Source organism: Eschrichtius robustus, chromosome 3, assembly GCF_028021215.1.
Source record: "Eschrichtius robustus isolate mEscRob2 chromosome 3, mEscRob2.pri, whole genome shotgun sequence".
Taxonomy (NCBI): domain Eukaryota; kingdom Metazoa; phylum Chordata; class Mammalia; order Artiodactyla; family Eschrichtiidae; genus Eschrichtius; species Eschrichtius robustus.
The window spans coordinates 26,656,012-26,676,759 of NC_090826.1; the positions used below are offsets into that span (position 1 = coordinate 26,656,012).

Here is a 20,748-nt window from a genome sequence, read left to right on the forward strand (position 1 = left end):
GGGCTATTTCTGGAATGACCATACACAATCTCACCCCCTGCCAAGCTCAGCACACTGAGATTAATTTAATCTGCTTCCCTTTCTCCCAGACTGCTTTGCAGCCTGCTTAGGGGAAAGCAGCTTAAACTTGCAGAAACCTGCCCTGTTGGCCCTGAGGCCAGATGAAAGACAGAGACAAAGAAATTCTCTATCTTTGGAATTCTTCCTTACTCAATTCCCTTGACCAGTCCCGAGGCTATAAGTGCTGCCGGGATTCCCACAGGTCTCAAATGCCTTCATACAGAGTTAGCTAGCTGGATCTGAAAGGTGGAGGCCAGGACACCCTGAGTAGGAGAGGCTGCAGGAGGGAAATAAAGCCAAGCTTCAGTGGTGGTGGTGGAAGGGGGAAGTAGAATCTAGCCTTCAACTGAAGCTGACCACAAAGGGCCAAGTATTTGGATCAGAATGAACAAAACAATGTGTTCTGGGGGAGTTGTTACATAACATAGGCCTGAACCTTGTAGGTTGCTTCTCAATCTGGTCTCACAGGCGCTGGCAGAAACAGCCCTTGTAGGGACTGGATTAAAATAGGAAGGACCCCCCAGTGGCCCAGTCTGTGAAATTATCTGCTACAGAGCCCGTCTCCTCTGCTAGGCAAAGCAGGTGCCGTTAGGTGGGGGCCGTCTGGGTCTCATCTGTATCTCCAGGGCTAACCCAGTGTCCAATATATGACAACCATTTAACGGCTGCTGAGCTGGAGCATGGGGAACCCGTGGTCCCCGTCTTCACTCTTGACCAGCGTACAGATCTCCCTACTCTTCCGGCAGCAACCGGCCACCAGCTGAGACTGGCACATCACCTTCTGAGGTGATAATGACGAGAGGGAGCAGCTGGGCTGGTGCCTGCCTACGGGGGTGGCATTTCTGGGTACCTGGCTGTAAAGAAGAATGAGAGCTATTCCTTAGCCCAGTTCTTCCTGTTAGAGTGAGGACTTCCTCAGCAGAAGGGAGATAACAGCATTAAACTGGCCCCAAAGGCTGCAGCTCTGGGTTCCCTGGTCCCTTTGAAACACTGATGCTGGCTCCAGGCATTTGGAAAGGCGTGAGGACCTCTAGAGGCAGAGGCCGGAGGCGCCTATAAAAACGGCCCCACCCTCGGGGCCAGGAGGTAGGTGCCCAGAGAGGCCGAGCTTTCCTGCCCACTGAGGACAGAGGTCAGGCTGGCCCCAGCTACGCACCACCTGGGCCACTTCGGAACCAGTTACGGTGCTCTTTATAAGCACACGTAAGGCAAAAATCATCAGTTATGCTGAAATATCGTTCAGTACTAACATTTATTGTGGGTATTTCAGATGACCTGGCCACTCATTCTATTTGCCCCTAAAATAAGTCGCCTTGAAGACCTGACTTCAGAGGAAATGAAGGGCAAGCAGAGCCTCTCCTTCTACCCTTCAGCGTGGCCAGTGGCTATTTCCACTTTCTCCAGACATGAGGAGAAAGGGGCATTTTAATTTACAAGACTTCTAACTACCCTTGCTTGGCAGCAGCAGGAGAAAGACAAAGCTAATGAAGTTCATAAAGGATTCAAGGAAGCAGAGTAGGTGATAACATGGATCATTTGCCTGCAACAAATTCTGCTCGACAAATGGCAAAACAAGGTCGCTTATACAACACAGAGCGTTCTCTCCAGGCCCCTGGCTCTGAAGTCCGGCTCACTGTGCCTGAGCTTAGCAGGCCAGTCACGTGGCCAGGAGGGGTGACAGCAGGATTCCTAAACAACTGCTTGCTCTAGAGAGACCCTGAGGGGAGCACCTGCAAAGTGACGCCCAGGGAAGCCACATCCCAGACGGGGAGCAGCTGACACAGACCAGATGCCCCTGGTGCTAACAGCACGGCAAGCTGAGGGCTGAGCCCTCTGGAAAGGCTGCGGCCTCCCTTTACAATCTCATTAGTTATATTTGGGCCCCTAAAGAAATCAGTGCTGCTCTGAAAGTGAGGGAGGTAAGATATCTCATTAAGCACCAATTTGTTGAGAGAAAGAGAGAGAGGGAAGAGAGGAGGGGGAGAGAGAGGGAAGAGAGAGGGAAGGAGGAATGGCGGCTCTATCCTGGGACCCTGACAGAGTATTCCATTAAAGAGATTCATTTGGTTAACAACCTGCTTTAAAATGCAAATATACACCTGTGGCCATTCACACCTGGCTGTGAATCACTTAGAGAAGCAGATAGCTTTCCTCCCAATTTAGGGATAAGGTTTGGTGGGAGGATTGGGGCATGAAGAGTGGACATTTTGGATCAGGGGCACTAGATCACAGAGGACTGGAGTTAGAAGGGCCCTGGGTCTAACATCTTAATTTCCCAGAGGAGGAAAAGGGTGCATAGTTAAAAGTGTGCATTTCAGAATCAAGGCAAGAGTGGGTACCACCTAATTTGGAAGAGAGTACCTTCTAAAACAAGCACAAAAGGAGCCCTTAGAGACGTGGGAAAATTGTAGGCCCCTTCCCACCGAGGGTCCCTCCTGAGAACCAGAAGGCTGGAGGTACCAATGCCAGATGTTTGTAGCTTTTGCAATTCTGCCAAGGACCGAGTTACTGTCAGACCCACGAAAAGCCCCTGGCTCCCGGACGCACAGCAGGCCGTGGCTGCCTCACACGGGTGCCCTCATCACCCTGTCCCTCGGAGCGCCTCTGCTCTTAGGGGCCTCTCCCGAGAGGGAAGAAAGGGCTGCGACAGGAGGATCTCTTTGGGGCGCTTTGCCGAGTCATGGGAGGGCAAGGCCCTGGCTCCATACCTGGTGCCTGGTGGGGAGGTGGCGGCCCAATGAAAGGGAAGCTGGGCCAGGTTGCCTCAGACGCGCCTCGGTGTCCCTGCGGAGTGACCTTGTTGAGTCTGGGTTAAGAGGACTGGAGAGCAGACGGGCCTCCTGGGTCTTAAGCATCTGGCTCTGGCAGGGTGGGCTCCTCCTCCTCCCTGGCGGCCATTACCATACAGCTGACTCTCAGGCTGTCTCTTAGGACACAGGCAGAGGGAGCAGGCCTTCTGACTCACCCATACTCCCCAGCTAAAGTGTACATAAGCTGAATTGTAAACAGCTGAACGTTTTCCAAGTGGCCACCCCCAGCTCTGGAGGCAAAAATCAATGGAGCGACAGCCAGCCGCCCCCGCGTGGCTCAGGACCCGGAGCCAGGGGGGATTTCCAAACAGCTGCAGCACTGCTGCCCGGCCCAGGCTGAAGACCAGGTCTCACTCAGCAGCAGCACCTGCGGCTGGTCAACGTGCGATGGCTCACTGGCTGCTGGGAGCCAGGGACAGCGTTCAAAAAAAGCTCTGCAGCCCTACGGTCTCCAGGGCTGCGGTTGAGGGCTCCCAGATATCCTAACATCACAGTTCTCTAGCAGACGCTGTGATTTCACAAGGCAAAAGGTCTGGAACCAACAGGAGAGGCTCTCCGCTAGAGACATCAGGATCACAGGAGACAAGAGGAAAAATAGCAGAGTGGAAAGGCCACCAGCACTGGGGCAGACCTGGGTTCATACTCTGGTTCCATCTTTGATTACCTGTGTAGCTAGCTTCAAGCACTTGGTACCTGCTCTGCGCCTTAGTTTCTCCATCTATAAAAATGACAATCATGCTGCTTACCTTGCAGGGTTACAGGGAATGTTAGAGTTTATATATGTAAAATGCCTGGCACTGATTACATTTAGAGGCTGTGCTACCCAGCAGTTAAGACTGGGATCAGAAAGACCCTAAGCTTAAATCCTACTCTGTAATCCCAGGCAAGTTACTCTAGGCCTCAGTTTCCTCATCTGTAAAATGGGGAAGGTACTCTCTGTCCCATATGGCTGTGGTAAGGATTAAATAAGTCACTGCAGTTACGACACAGTGGAAGAGGCCTGACATGGCCATTGGAGGGCTCCCATCGCTGAGACTTGAGAGATCAGGAAACTGCCCCAGTCTCACTCACACTGAGCCTGGCCTCTTGCAGCCCCAGAGCAGAGCTGTTCTTTCACTGGTCCAAACTCAGGTATCATTCATGTTCCTCAGGTGCTCTGGCCTACTCAGTGTCCTGTCCTTGCACTCCTGAAGTAAGGCTTCGGGAAGAAATCTTACTTCCACTTTGACAATGACTGCAACACAAGGGAAATGCACCTGCCCTTTGGGGCAGACCACACGTCCCAATTCACCTTCAACAGTCGTTAATCCAAAGGACATGACAACTGCCAGATTCCCTCCCTTCCTATGCATTTCTTTCATAAACAGTCCCAGGCTATTACACAAAAGAACCCCAGGAACCAGAAAAGAAAGAACTCAGGAACAAATAAAGAACCACTTTTCCTAGTGGTTCTTATAATGCCAGGAGGCGGTTTAGCCTGTGAAAAGAAATTACTTTAAAAGGCTGAAGAGAAAATCATGGAAGATGGATTTATAACAGTTAAAAAAACAACTAGAAATGTTTAGAAAATTCTCTATTTTCAGGCTGATAGCAAGGAAAGGCCACCATGTTGCCTGATATAATGCCTTATTTATTTACCAACTGCAGAAGCACTAATATTCTTAGAGAAGTGGGAGAGGGAGAGAGAGAGAGAGAGAGAGAGAGAGAGAGAGAGTGCACACGCACGTGCTAGAGAAAGCCAAACCTCAGTTGTCCTTGTCTATATAATGGGATAGATAATACTTATCTTGCAAATCAATCTTCTTGATCATTTCTGCTCTTAGAAAACACTGCCCCCTTCCTTTAATAACCACTGTCTAAGTTTTCAATCACGCTACTTTGCTACCAATCAGCTGACAGAAGAGATTAATACTGATTACTGGAGGCCTGGAAATGTGGACTTAACCAATTTTTAAAAAAATGGTAGTTGATTCACATTAATTTTGTTTTAATTTAAAGTGTCATTTGCTTTGATTGTTTAAAAATGTCTTAATATAGCTGTGTGGATTTAGGCCACATATGGATGGTTTCAAATAGGCTAAAGATATCAGTAACTAGGGATAATTATACAGTATTTGAGACATAATAGCCATGCAACTAGAGCTTTAAAAATAACTCCCGGCAGTCATGAACTCTCATTTTCTTGCCAACGGTCTCAATATTCAGCATCAGGCCTGCTTCTCCTAATCTACTGGAGAAGAGTTGGTTATGACACGGCAGCTAACAGTCATCTTTTCTTAAGAGAAGCTATGACAAATTTCACTGCTAAGAAGAAAATCATCCAAGAAACAGGTTTTTGCTTTCAAGAGAGTCTAACAGCAAACTGGGACACTCTTCAACATCTGGATTCATCTTAGAACACTGGAAATCCCTATTTAATAGCAATCATTTCTTTGGCAGATGTAGAAAGAATGTTCTCTTTTGGATTTAACTAAAAAAAGCATTTGGAAATTTCAAGTATAGGAAAGCACATCCCTTTTCACTAACTATAAATAAATTTGGAAGGGGAAGGAAAAAGAACAACAAACCATTAAGTTTATTATGCTGGCCTAGATGGTCTTACAATGAATCACATAGCAACAACTTATTATTTAAATTATATGCTATGTTTCTTACTATATTTTATACCTTCAAAAACTAATCATTCTTAACTGTATAACTCGATTAACTATAAAAGAGCCCATCTCGGGACTTCCCTGGCGGCCCAGTGGTTGAAACGCCGAGCTTCCAATGCAGGGGGTGCACATACGATTCCTGGTTGGGGAACTAAGATCCTGCATGTCGTGGGGCGGGGCCGGAAAAAAAAACAACCATTTCTTGACCATGGCAGTTATATTCTACTTTTGTTTTTGATGGGGGAAAAAAGCCCTGAATCTGTAAGACTGTTGTCTTGGATAAATAAATGGTTGATTATTTTCCTAACAATTCCAAAATGTCATAAAGTTGAATTAAAGATGGTTTGTTTCGGAGTTTCTTTGCAAGCATCAAATCAGTGTGCTGATGTAGCTAAATTAAAACTGAAATTTTTTAAAAAGTCAATGCTTAAAATGAAACCTGCATCTATGTGAATTGTGAACAAGTAATTCAAGTTATCTTAAACAGGCCTACTTTAAACATTTTTAACAGAACACATACTCAAGCGGAGTCTTTTTAACTGTTGACTCACACTGTAGTTTAAAGCACGCCATAAAAACACTGAAAACATAAATCTGTGTATATTCATACCTCTACCTTGAGGGGTAGTCCCAGCTTTGATTTCCACCAGACAAGGTGCTAAGTCACTGCAGAGAGTCATTTCTGTTACTGGTACAAAGGCCTCATGAGAGTAGATTGCATAAGGCAGCCAGTCCTCACCCTGCTTTTCCACGGGGGTGGAAAACACAAAAGAATCTCTACAACCACTTTTGTGAGATTCCTCCTGACCACAGAAAATCATCATCTTCATCTTCCAGTTGCAAAATGGCACAAAAGAAAGGGAATAAAAGAGAAACTATGCTTCTATGAAGGTGTCTCATTTCCCTACTCTCAACTCTAGTAGATGTATCTTTTCAGGAGAGAATCTTTTTCAGGATGGGACCAAATATGTCTGGAGAGTAAACGGCACTGCACAGCTGGGAGAACTTTAATATAAACTTGGACTGACCAAGAGGAAGAAAAAACCCTCGGTGAATGTCACACTAACACGGAGCAGCGGTACCAGAACTGGAGCCACCATCCTACTCCCTAGTTTTTTCAACTTAAATTTTATGTTGGTTTACTGATCCATGCTAGCTGAAAGTGAAGGACTTTGATAGGAAGGTGGTGAACTTAATTCAGCAAATAGTTACCGAATGCCTAGTGTGAGGCCTAAAACCCAAAGGAGGGCAGAGACTTAGAGGAAGCGTCTAAGGCAGTCGAGTCATCCTCTTCACACATTCACAACAGGAAAAAAACAGAGATAAAAAGACACTCAAAACCTCAGGTAAAGGTTCTTAATTCTGAGATAGCAGTCATTTTTTTTCCCCCTAAAACAAGAAAACCTAGGGAGGGGATGGCCTAAGTTAGAGCATGCAAGACCAGAGGCAAGAACAGTTCAATTTTATAAAATCGTCTATCTATTCCTCTTTTTCTCTTTCCCACTGAAAGATCCAAGGGATCCAAAGTATCTGAGACAGGAAATGAGTAAGGCAGGAAAAAGGATGTGGTCTGAAAAAGAGTGGATTCTGGGGCTGAGCCAGAGCAAGTCACCGGCACAGGGTCACAGATGGGGGAAGGGGCCTTGGTAGCAGGAAGAGAAGTCTCAGGGTCAATCAGCTTAGACTAGAAAGTCAGTGACAGAGGAGGTATGTCTGGAGAAGCAAGCGTAACAACACCTTCCTAAAAGGTTACCCTGCATTGAAATGCAGAGGAACAATGGCTGAAGAGACCACAGCCAGGAGAATCATTACTGGGACAGAAGGAAGAAGAGCTGGGGTTTCCTCCTTACTTTGAGGAAGTGGAAATAATATATGTTGAGTGCATCTGACAAAGGTAAATCAGAAATTAAGCCAGGACCTGGAAGAGAAGTGGACAGGGCTGGGAGGTGAGTGCATGATAAAATACCAACATTCATTACGTACCTATGTGCCACCTATTAATAAAACAACAGCTTAAAAGGGGTGGGGGGGAGGAGAAGGCAATGAAAACAGGAGCTACCTCTCACAAAAATGCAGTTGGACAACTGAGAAACCAAGTCAAGAACAACAGAAAAGTGGCAAGATTAATGCTGGAGAAAAAAGGCATCTATTCTTCCCGATGTGTATGGACAAGCCTGGAAACAGATCTTGGGTGGGCTGAGAGGCAGAGCTCACGTGATAAGAGTGCCTGGAAAGGGCAGGTGCCACACAAGCACCACTACCCATCTGCTGGGCCCTCTGAAAGAAGCCAGCCCTTGAGAAGGAGCCAAGCCAGAAGCTCTGGTTCCTGCCTTGCAGGGACTGGAACTTAGGTAAAGAAACAGTGGGAAACACTGTATCAGCTGATTCAAAAATGTGGCTATTTCCAGATATAGATCCAGATGTTGGGGGCTAAGTGAGAAAATCACTTCTATATTCTCCACAGGGCCTAGGATAATGCTTTACATGAGGCAGGAGCCTAATGAAGGTGTGTGAAATCTGAGAGGAACCAAAACTACTTAGCTGTGCAGGTATCTTAAGATCCAAGACAGAATCTCCTGCCCTGTAACCAACACAGTAAGTTTCTTTCTTTCTATTCTGGAGTCAACATGATATGAAGCCCTGCATCCCATGTGACCTCAACTTAAGCCCTTATCAATAGACGCTGCCACAGGTCTGAGGCCCTCTACCGGAATAAAAAATGGGGAGGGCAGCGGGGGCAGACATACAGGATCAAGAAGGAATTTCCTTGCCTCATTAGCCTGCAATTTTCAGACTCATCTAGAAATCCTAGCAGTTCCAACATTTGGGTTGACTCGGGGGTGGGGGGAGGGATGAAAAATCCCAGGTGAATGATAATTGGATTACCCAGTTATGCCCAGAGCCAAATGGCTGGAAAAGGCCAGGACAGCAGGGCCTGATATGGTTAAAATGACATTATTTTCTAAACCAAAAATCGAGACACTTGGTTGATAGACAATGTGATAGAATATTTTAAATTGGGGTTGTCCTAGAAAAATCGGGGACATATGGTGGATTTAGGTCGGTAGCTTATTTCACAACAAGGGATCCTCTGGGTCCAATATGCTAATGGAAGGGGATTAAAGATCTAGGATGGGAGATATCTAAGGGGAGAGCTGTCACTAAGTTGTTTAGCAGGAAAAAGAATAAAAGAGCGTCTCTGTAGGCAGCATGGGAAGAAAGTCAACATTCTAGGTATGGAGCAGGAAGGAAAGGAAAGTTATCAGAGCTGAAAGTATGTCAGTGAAATCTGTTCAGGTCTAAAAGGCAGGCTTGGGGGAGGGATGGTGAGGATTGGGATGGCGGGGGTATCACTGGCACAAACTGGTATCCAACAATACAGGAGCCGGGGACTAGGAGTTCACACTGTAGGTTCACCATTAGTTTGCAACCTGATCTTGGGCAAATTATTTCCCTCTCTGTGGACTTCAATTTAAATAAAGAATCTCACAAGTCCCGATTTTAATGTAAAGAATCAACAATACAATATGCCTTCATTTGGCACGGGAAGGAGAGAAAACGCTCTTCTAAAAATGGAAGAGAGGACAGACACAGAACAGCTTGTCCCTTTCCATCCAATTAAAAGCTTCGTGAGACTGAACTAGATTAAAAACAAAACTCTCCAGCGAAGCCGCAGGCCTCCAAGATAGGCAGTCCCCTACCCAGAGAGTACAGCGGATGCCAGCAGCCCTGTCCCTAAGCGGACCGTCCATCTCCGGTAAAGCACCGCCCCGGAGGACCGAGGCCGGGGTGGGGGTGTGCGGGGACACACGGAAGCGTCTGGCACGCCGAAGGTGACACAGCGGCTGCCGGGGAAGTGCGGGGCAGGCAGGGTCCCCGACGAGGGGGTAGGCGCAGGACACCTCCCCGGCGCCGGGAGGGCGAGAATCGCGGGCTGGCACGGCCTGGCAGCCGAGTAGGCCCGGGCCGGGAGTGGCACCGGAGGGCGGTGCCCGGTGTCCAGTGCGACGAGAGCGGGCCGCGGTACCCCTCCTGGCGAGAACCCCTCCCCCGCCACGGGCACTGACCTGTCCAGGGCCCGGCTGGGCCTGGCCGGGCGGGGCCTACGCAACCCCTCGGCCGGGCGCCGCCTCGCGCGGGGTCCCGGGCCCAGGCGGGCCGCCTCCTCTCCGCCGGGAGCCTCCGAGCCGGGGCCCGGGGCTGCCGCGGCGCATCCGACCGTACCGGCCGGGCCGGCGTCCACAAAGGGCGGCGGGGGCGCGAGGCCGGGGCGGGGGTGCGGGCGGCGGCGGATTGCGCGCGCGCGGCGGGCGCTCGAGGGCTGCAGCCGCCGCGGAGACAATGCGTCGCGTCCCGGCAGGGCTCCCGCGGCCGCCTCCGCCGGGGGCGGGGCGAAGCGGGGGCGGGGCATGGGCGCGCGGGGCGGGGCCTAAGGGAGGCGGGGCGCCGGCGCGGAAGCCGGGCCGCGCGCTTCCTTTGTGCGGCCGCGCCGGCCCCGCCCCGCGCCATCCGGAAGGCGCAGGGGGGCTGGCGGCCGGTTAGGAACGTCGGGGCTTGGTTTAGGGAGGCGGGCGCTGCGACACGCCAATGTCCGCTCTCGCCCGGTCAGAAGTCCCCCGTGCGGTCGTGGACTCCCGCCTGGCCAAGTCGGAGGCAGAAAGAATAACGACTAGCAGTAATTGAGTGCTTAATATGTGTCAAGCCCTGCATGCACGCACTTCCTCTCAGTGTTCACAATAACCCCACAAGTAGTCGTTATCCTCCCCACTGGGAACTGAGGAACAGAGAGGTTAAGTAATGACCAAAGTGACCCAGTTACACCTCCATAAACGGGGCTAATGCCTCCTCTTTAGGCTTACTGTGCAGGCTAACTGAGGGCATTTATACAAATTGCCTGCAGTGCCCGGCACACAGGTGGAGCCCAATAAATGTTACTTCTCTTCCTAAACCACGCTGGATTAAACTGAATTGTCGGGAAAGCACCTTCATTCAGTAGATACACTAGAGCTTGTGAGACTCACAAGGCTCACTGCACCCCCATCCCCCAGCTTTATGCTGAATACTTGCCCCGAATTTCTCTCTCCATGCTTGACTTCTATTTCCAACATTTTCTCATATTCTTACCTTTCTTAGCATTCATATCCCCAACCTTTCCCCTCAGGCCTCATCCCTTTTCCTTTATTTCCACATTTTACATCTATTTTATATTCCCTGATCGTTTACTTTGCTCCCTTTCTCTTTCCCTCGTGCCCCCCCCCCGATGTTTCAAATTTTCAAAGTCTTCTTTCATTAATATTCACATTTCCTCCCCCTTTCTGCCTTTGCATTTCTTACACTTAACATTTTGTTCTATGAATGCTTGGCCTCTCTGTCCCCCAAACACGCCCACCCTCCCGCCTCCCTTCCTTTACTTCACTAGTCCCTTCTCCCCAGTGCCACATGTCCAGGTCCTACCTATCCTTCAAGGTCTAGACTCAAGAACAGTGGCTGGCAAACTTTTTCTGTGAGAGACCAGATAGTAAATATTTTAGACTTGGCAGGCCATGTGGTCTCTGTTGCAACTACTCAACTCTGCTGTTGCAGCAGGAAAGCAGCCACAGACAACACTACACGAATGAACGTGGCTGTGTGCCAATAAAACTTTATTTATGGACACAGAAATTCAGATTTCGTATAATTTTCATGTATCACAAAATATTCATCTTTTTTTGAGTCTTAAAAAATTTTTTAAATGTAAAAACCATTATTAGCTTGTGGGCTGTACAGAAACTGGTGATGTGATGAATTTGGCCCTCGGGATGTAGTTTGCCAACCCTCGCTCTAGAATAATGCCACTTCCTCCCTACAATCTATCCTGATAATCTCTACTTGGCAGTAACTTCTCTCTCTTACCTTTTAAAGCATTTACCCATAATCTTTCTATGCCATTTATCATATCTTAGTTTTTACTGTATTTTTTTCCTATGCATTTCTCAAGTTTCCCAGAGGACTTTAAGCTCCTTGAAGGTAGGGTACAGACCTTATTTCTCTATGTATTTATTACCTCCCACCCCACAGTGCTTTGCGCAGAGCAGGCATTCAAACATACACAGAATGAATATTTAAATCTTGGGTGGTTGACAATTGTTTCCACTGTGCAAAACTTACTTTTCTCATGAGATAGAACCTCAGAAGCAAGATGCTTTGTTATGTGTGTATCATCTAGATTAGATTTCAGAAAGAGATTTTTGAGAGCTTTCTAGACAAGATGAAGAAAGGGAGGCAAATGTCAGTTCATTCAGAGGTTGTTGGATAACAAATACTTGAACAAAGGCTGTTGATTATCACCAACCTGCAGACAGGGGATGTGTCTTCAGTCAGGTCCTATTCAATATTTCTATCAGCAAATTGGTTAAAGACAAAGAAAACACGCTATATAATTTACAGATGGCAAAGTTAAGCAGAGGAGTTAGTATAATGAGTGACAAAATTCAGATATAAAACATTCCTGCCCCACCACTTATTCTTGCTGTGCCTCAGTTTTCTTATCTTTAAAATGGGCATGATAAAAGTTCCTGCTTCAGAGGGTTACTGTAAGGATTAAATGAGGAAATGCATGTAAAGCTGGCAGAGAGGACTCATTAAATGTTAGCTGTTAACTATTACCATTTTCTGGCTAGCCTGGAACTGTGGGCTAAATTCACAAGATAACATTTAACAGATATAATTAATCATGTTTTGGCTCACAATATAAATTGTACAAGTTTGAGATGGAGGAGACCTGAAGTGATAGCAGTCCATGTAAAAAGAAACCACAAAAACAAAGACAGAAACAAAAACCAAACCCAACCCCTCTGGAATTCAGGTGACACAGTGCTCGGTGAACTAAGGGTATCATTCCCCTGGGTCAGGGGAGTTAACGTGGGGCCATAGGTGCAATGTCCTGCTGAAGGCAGGTGAGGGAATTACCCCTGGAGCCAGAATCATGGCGCTGCCCTTTCATAGCTGTGTGACCTGGAGCCTCTTCAAGCTTTTGTTTCCTCCTCTAAATAATGGGGACAATAATATTTTATCTCTCAGGGTTATCATGAGTGAGTAAAGGAAAACTTAGAGCAGAACTTGGCACATAGGTGTTCAACGAATTTTAGTTCCTCTCTACTATACCATGCAGATCTCTGTCCTCTGAAGGGCTTATAAAGCTAAGTCTAGGTGCCAACCTAGGGTGACTAGCGGCTTTTTGTATTTGGAATTAATGTGCTTCATTTTGGGGCTCACACTTTAAGGGAATTAGTGGAGAGGTAGAATGTAGCTAGACAAGAATGATCAGCATGGTGGGAATGGGAGGTCTGGATGTGTGATAGGTAGAAAATGAAATAAATCTCAGATATTTAGCCTGAAGATTTTCTCTTTTTTTAATGGGGGAGAGGAAAGAGACATGATAACTGTCTATACACACTGTAGGAGATGGACAATCCACAAGACAGAATCATAGCCAGTGGTGGGAGTTCCAGGAGAGCAGATTTTGGCTTAATTTGAAGAGCAACTTTCTGATAATTAGAGCAATCCTACAGTGGAATGGGCTGCTTTTCAAAATGGTGAGCTCCTTATCATTGCAAGTTTGCCAAGAGAATGCTGACCTCCTTGCTGTCTTTTAATTTTTCTAATGTTTTTTTCTTCATATTCCTTTGCTTTCCTTTTCCTTGATTCTACCCTCCATTCCTTATAGGGCATTTATAACTACTTTGTCCCAAAGTACTTTTCTTCTCATTTCTCCTTCTTCCGTTTCCAAACCCCTTTTCTCTTGGCTCTCCCCACCCGACTCCCAGCACACATTTAGTCCGATGATGGAACTGCCTCCCTGAGTTGTAGGCAGCCCATGGCCCAGAATGTCTCTGAGATCTGGGCCAAGATTGCTGTGCACACTGGCAGAGAAGGAAAGGAAAGCGAAGGGATCACTGTGAAGGCAGAGGTACTGCTGTGACTCTCTCGTCAGGGTAGGGGGATCAGCAGAGTCTCCTAAAACTCAGGTCTTGGAGAAGCCCGCCTGTCACTGAGCACTCACAGACAGAAGGTGGGGATCCCAGAGCTGAGCACCGTTCCTTCAAAGATGCTTTCCGCGAGCTGAACCCACCCTGAATCCCCTCCTAGCTCCCCCTAGGCATTTCCCTCATCTCTGCACTACGCAGCCACCTTGTCATATTGCCAACTTCAAGAACGCCCTCTCATACCAAGCAGAGCAGAGGATTGAGACAACTGGATCCCTGGGTGAACTCTCAACCCGGCATACGGATATGCAGATACATCTGACAGCAATGACAGGCAAGCCTTATCTAGAACTTTCAGTTCTCCTTTTCTTTCTCCTTTATGCCTTCTGGGTCCCCTTTCTTTATCCTTGCTTCATCTTCTCAATCCTCTCTCTGTTTCCACCTACCCAGCTTCTTTCTTGCTTCTTGGGGCTTGGAGTAGTTTCCCTCCCATTCTAGATGCCCAAGTGAGATGTGCCAGGGGGTGGCAAGGAAGGCCAATGCTCTCCCCTCCCCCGAGGGCCCCGCTACACTTCATACCATGAGCTGGGGACTGCTGGATGTTCGGGCTCTTGGGTACAGGCAGGCCACCTGGCATGGCAGTGACGATGGCTTGCTGATGCGGTGATGGGCCAGACCGAGTCTCAGGCCCACTCTTCTCTCCAGGTACAACTTCCTTCCAGTCATCGGGGGTGCACTGCTGGGGCTGTTAAAGGACAGGACAGAGATGATCTTCTCGTGAATTGCCTCTACATTCCTGGACATGTCCCCCGTTTCCATGGAGCTTGGGTAGAAGGCAAGGACATTAAGATTCAGCCAGCCCCAAATTAGGGAGAGGCCCCTTTTCTTTCCTGGAATACTCAGAGAGGACTTCAACACTCAGCCCACCCAGACACACATCCAAATGGGGGCCACGGGATTGCCTGAGCTGTGTCCTCCCACTTTGTTCCCTGGACCTTGGGATCGGCTTACTCACCACTGGCGAAGCAGGCTGCAGTTGTAAGATGACAGCCGAGGCATGCTGGAACCTGTGTTGAGGGGTGTGAGACAGGCCCTCAGGGTATCCATTGTGAGGCCCGACATCTGGCGTGGGAGGGTGACACTGCTGAGCGCTGCCAGGCTTGTGCAGGTTGGCAGCGGGACACTGGAGAGGCAGGGTGGATGGGACTGGGCCTAGCGGCATGGCATGGGCTTCGGGGCCGGGCTGCAGGGCCAGGCTTGGAGGGACTGCGGCCAGCTGGGGGAGGGACGGGGCTTGGAGCGCTGGCCGTGATGGCTGGGGCGGCGGCGGCTGTTGTGATGCTTGCTGTTGCTGCTGCTGGATCCCAAACTGGGGCTGCAGGTGCTTTGAGGACGGCTGGGAGAGGAGCTGGTGTGGCTGCAGCTGAGCATAGGCTGAAGAGGGGGAGGCCAGGTTAGGCAGCATGGCTCGGTCTCACCTTCTGCTGTGCCCCCTCCCACATCCACATAAAGAAGGCTTTCCAAACTCGGTGTTCTTGCTTTCATCTCTTTCCTCTTTCACCTAGAGCCTGGCCTGACCATTGCCACGGCCTGGCCTTCTCTCTCTGTTTTCTTGCTTTCTTCCCATGCCGAAACATTGGGCCCTTGGCTGTCCCTCAAAGGCCAATGCAAAGCTCATCTCCTCTGCAAAGCCCACCTCCTCTGCGAAGCCTTCTTTGATCATTCCAGCGGCTGAGAGAAACACTGGATTCTGCAGTGTGCTATGTTCTCTCTCCTCCATGCCCTTCACTCGCTTTTCTCTGTGCCTGCAACAGGTGCAGGCTCCCATCGCCCAGCCCAGCTCTGTAAGGCTGGATCTTATTCACCCTACTGGCTCTGCTCAGGCTGGGCCCCCTCCAGGGAGTGCCGGTTGTACACACGGTCCTCAGGCTCTGGGGGGAGGCAGCCTGGGATGGACCACTGGTTCCTTCTGTTACCCAGTGGGGGACCTTGGGCTAGCTGCTTAACCTCTCTAGGCCTCAGCTGCCTTGTCTGAGAACCAGAAACAAAAATAGTTCTTGCCCAGAAAGTTGTAAGGATGAAAGAAGAAAAATGCTGTGCGAATAAAATGAGAGAAAAATGACATTATGTGCACAGCGCAGTGCCTGGCACGTGGTCATCGTCAATCATTTAATTCATATATTCAATCAGATAATTAAAATTATTATTTCAGTCTTGGCTTAGGTTCTGAGTATCCTGGGCTCACCTCTACCATAATGACGTGTCTCGCAATGGATTATAATTGTTTCTTAGCTGTCTTCCCTTCCAGATCATGAACCCCTCGTGATCAGAAACTATCACGTATCTCTTTATTCAGAAACTTGTATGATGCCTAATATTAGATGGGGGCTAAATAAATAAACAAACGTATTGTCCTGAACTGGAATTCATGTGTTGCCATTTGCTGCTTGTCCTTTCTTCTTCCATTTTAACCAGACTAGCTCTTTGAGGTGAGGACCCTTATATTTTTTAGTTATCCCTCCTGTGTCCAGCTCATGCCTTATAGACAGAAGGGGTTCAGGAAATTCAGCTCAGAGACTGATTGTCCTCAAGCCACTCACTCTCTTGTCTAGTGGCATCCAGGCCAGCTTAGCATGAGGGCTGCTCAGCTGAATCTGTCCTGCCTAAAAGCTGTCCTCTGCAGGGACTCCCACAGCTGGAGGGCCGGCAGAGAGACACTGTGCCCTGCAAAAGCACAGAGGGCCACAGCTGGAAGCTCGCAAATGGATTTTTACAACCAAAGGCTCCTAGCCAATGAGGGGAATGCAAATTCTGGGTCCTGAGCTAACATTTAAAAAGGATCCTGTGACACAGGTGCAAAGTAAGCAGATTTCAAACAGAGTTAGGGGAGGTACCTTTTTTCTTGAATTCTGTCCATTTACAAGCAAGTTTCCAACTATCTCATCACAACCCAACACAGAGTTCCAAGCAGAATGCCAATAAGAATGGAAAGGAGAGGACAGAAACGAGGCGGTAAGGAGAAACAAAATGCTCCTTGGTGACCAACTGCTGTAGGCAGAGGAGGGAGTATGGTTGGCCCACGGGCTGTAACCTGGATGACAGGGAAAGATGGGAGGGGGAAACACGGACGGCCATGAGGTTTTGAGAGAAATGTGGGGGGCTTGAGGTGATGGTAGAATGTCCAAATGGAAATTGCCAGCAGGCATTTGGTGATTATGAATTGCCCCTGACCTCACCCTGAGCCTTGTCTCCTAATTTCACCTTGAATAGCTCAAACTTAACAGTCAGGCCAAGATTGCTAGTCAGGCAAACAATAATCAGGGATTTTTGGGGCTTCCCTGGTGGCGCAGTGGTTGAGAATCTGCCTGCTAATGCAGGGGACACGGGTTCGAGCCCTGGTCTGGGAAGATCCCACATGCCGCGGAGCAACTAGGCCCGTGAGCCACAACTACTGAGCCTGCGCGTCTGGAGCCTGTGCTCCGCAGCAAGAGAGGCCACGATAGTGAGAGGCCCGCGCACCGCGATGAAGTGGCCCCCGCTTGCCGCAACTAGAGAAAGCCCTTGCACAGAAGCGAAGACCCAACTCAGCCATAAATAAATAAATAAATAAATAAATAAAATTAAAAAAAAAAAAATCATGGATTTTTAAGATGACCATTGTTAAGACACTGGACAGATAGATACCGCAGAGGCCATGAAATGCCTGGCTAGTCTCTAGAGGCTAAAAAGATCTGCAGAATGATGGGCAGCGTCACTGAAGACACAAGTAAAACTTGTTCTCCCGTATTACAAAACCATGAATTCCTGCCGGGGGACAGAGTCCCTCTAAGGGCTGCCGGTCTGAGCTGAGAGTTGGGGATGGTGCAGCTCAGAGAGGCTAGGAGGGTCGGAGGCTTGTCCCGCTACCCACTGGCTGTGTGGCCTGAGACAGGTCCTTTTCCTTCCCAGGGCTTCGGGGTTTTAACTGTGAGACAAGAGGTTTGGACTAGCGATCATACAATCTGATGGGGGTGGCTATCATAGGAAAAGAGTTTAAAATTCAGGATTTATAAGGTGGAAAAGGGAAGGTTAGAGAAGAAGGGTCTAGATCTGTAGAGTATAAAGAGTGTAGTTAGGTGCAGTACACCTTTGTTTACCAAGATTGGGAGAGGCAACTGTTGGCTTCGCGGCCCTCGATCCGGGGGCCTCCTCTCTGTCCCACTCTCTCCCCGACCCCGTGCTGCTTGTGGAAACCCTAAGGCCATTGTTTTAGAACAAATGATGCTAGTATATGACAAGGCTGGAAACAAAGTTCATGATGGCGTAGATAAGTTCATAGATCAAAGACCCCAGGGTATTTTGAGGGGAGTGTACATCCTTAACCTTTCAAGGTTAATAAAAAGCCAAGACCGTGATTTAACTCAAGCATTATTCTGGGTCAAATTCCTTTCATTTAAAGGGTTGTAATAGCTTTCTAATTGGTCTGATTCCAGTTTCTTCTCTCTATAATCCGCCTTGTAGATAGATCACAAATTAATCTTCCTAGTGCACAGATCTGATCCCTGATTAAAAGCCATCAGGGACTCTCCTTTGTCTGAGGTTGTCTAAAGATTCTGACATTCAAGATCTTCTTACAACATAAACTAACCTTTCAATTTTATTATTTCTTTGATCTAAGCAATCTTTTCTGTCCACTGTCCCCTGCACGGAAGTTTGTGCCTTGTCTCATACTGTCTAGAGTGCCATAAATCAAATTCTCATCATCCCTGACCTCCTGTGGGAGGCTGGGCAAGTCACTGGACCTCCCTGGACCTCTGTGCCATCATCTTTAAAGTGGGAGTAACGATGATACCTATACCTCATAGTTATCTCAGTAAATGACTTATCTCCCCTTGACAGGCAGAATTTAGGATTTGTTTCCTCCAAAGTACCTGGAATTTAGTAGATGCTCAATCAGTATTGCTGAATGAATGAATGAATGCATGAATGACAACACGGTGAGATTCCAGCTTGTTTGTCTCACAGAACTTTTCCTCTTCAGAGTCAGAATATGGATGAAATGGGGGTAACCCCACAGGCCATTTTGGTTTTATCAGCACTCTGGGTTATTGAAGCCTCTCCTCCTGTCCAACCTCTGCTCACCACCTTCCTGCCCTCACCTTCACCCACACTAACTTCTCTGCTCATTGTCTGTACAACATCACTTCCCCCGTGCCTTTCTGGCTTTGATTTCAGTGTTTCCATTTTCTGGAATGCCCTCCTTCCACTTCAGTGATCTCAGTAAAGCATAAGCTTCTTTGGCCCAGGCTCAGCTCGTGTTTTCTCTCTTTGCCTTAACCCTCAATTATGCGTTTTCCCTCAGAAGTCCTGAACACTTTATTGTTTGTTTCTTTGATTCATTTATGATTTAACATGTGCTATCTTGTATATGTATTTCATTGATTCTTAAAAATCGATTCTTACTCCCCCACCTCCACTTTAACATCTTTTGAATTGGGATGCATATTACAGTTGATGATGTTGGTTTAATTGGTAGTGCTTTTCTTAGAGTTAAAAAAATAATGGGGGCTTCCCTGGTGGCGCAGTGGTTGAGAATCTGCTTGCCAATGCTGGGGACACAGGTTCGAGCCCTGGTCTGGGAAGATCCCATATGCCACGGAGCAACTAGGCCTGTGAGCCACAACTACTGAGCCTGCGCGTCTGGAGCCTGTGCTCCGCAACAAGAGAGGCCGCGATAGTGAGAGGCCCGCGCACCGCGATGAAGAGTGGCCCCCACTCGCCACAACTAGAGAAAGCCCTCGCATGAAACAAAGACCCAACACAGCCAAAAATAAATAAATAAAATAAATAAATTAAAAATAATGGTGTGTCTTATAATCAGTGGTGTCTTAAACGGGAATACTTTTATGCTTTTATGTGTTTATTTCCTATCTATCCGACCAGACTATATGCTTTTTGAGTTAAAGACTTGTTTTATGTTTTTTTTTTAAACTTAAAAGATGTGCTTTAATTGAACTAGGTTTTTAATGTTTCTTTTCCCTTCCACATTGTCCAACATAATAATCTACGTCTGTGGATGCTTAGCAACTGTTTGCTGCCGATCCTGGTGAGATGGATGGATTCTCCTCCTTCTCCCACGCCCTCCCGGCTCAGCGTGGGGTGGTGAAGGTGGGCACTTCCCACTGAAGCCACAATGCCAGAGGAGGCCTCATCCCTCTTCACTACAGCTAGGATGGGGCATACGGTTTATGAAATATGAATGCACAGAAATCACTCTGGACCTTTATTTTTTCCTACAGTCCAGTAGCTTCATTTCTCGCTTGTACCTATTTTGGCTGCCCCATCCCCTGCAGCTGGAAAGCTCACTGCTTCTAAGGAACAAAGGGTTGGTTCCATGGGACCTCAGCCACGGCTTTGGAAGGCCTCATCAGCCCTTTCTGTCAGGGAGCAGAGGAGGGGCAGGCCTAGGGCCTCAACAAATTAGGGCCCAGTTAAAAGGAGAGACTCCAGCCAATGCTCACCTTCCCATCCGGTGCTCTAACCTTGACGGCCTCCTTAGAATCTGAAGAGACCAATTCACTGTTCCCCAAACAGTTGGTTGTTAGCAACAAGAGGATTAAGGCCCCCATGCCGGAGGGCTGGCTGTGACGGCCTACTGGCACGCCCCCTTCGCTGCATCCACTGCCAGAACTTGTGATCAGTAATGGATCTCGATTGATCCCAAGTCTTCACAGATGCAGGAAACAGCTCACTGTCCAGAAATGCTGGGACTCTTGTCTCAAAGTACATGGGAGCTGCAAGCATCCCAGTTGTAGGCTGGAGGTTTGCTCAAACACTTATTTTTCTCTGATCTGCAATACTTGACTAGAGTTTGGAGTTACCTGGACCATGGGTGAGAGGAGGGTGCCTGTGAGAGAGGAATGGCATAACTTTTTACAACCCACTACTCTTCAAGGTTTAGAGAGTTAAGTGAAGAGATACTTTCAACCATTCATTCACTCAACAAACATTACTAAGCACCTACTATAGACCAAGTACCATGTTTGGTGCTGGTTAAAACATGGTCCCTAGAATAGGTTACAGTTTGGTCAAAGAGATAGCTGGAAAACAGACACTCTCGGTATTACTTGGTAAATGTTATGACAGGAGATAAGCACAGACTACTGAGAACACAGAAAAGGGGATTCAGCTTGGGAAGGAAAGCAGAGAAGGCTTCCCAGAGGAAGTAAGTGTTTAGCATGACTCAGACTTCAGAAGATGCTGAAAGGAAGAGCATGTGGG

General features: G+C 48.0%; 1 protein-coding gene across 2 annotated transcripts in view; it reads right to left on the reverse strand.

The window, feature by feature from the left end:
* The window catches only part of PHC2 (polyhomeotic homolog 2), a 100,667-nt gene that overhangs the window by 13,496 nt on the left and 66,423 nt on the right, over window positions 1-20,748 (reverse strand). The window contains exons 8-9 of one of the 2 annotated variants that reach the window (XM_068539454.1): window positions 14,504-14,922; window positions 14,068-14,233 (exon numbers count right to left, since the gene is read on the reverse strand). In XM_068539454.1, the coding sequence (XP_068395555.1) occupies window positions 14,068-14,233; window positions 14,504-14,922 (585 nt within the window). Of the gene's footprint in view, window positions 1-9,591; window positions 9,875-14,067; window positions 14,234-14,503; window positions 14,923-20,748 lie in introns of those variants that run through there. The other variant, XM_068539453.1, reaches the window with a different exon arrangement.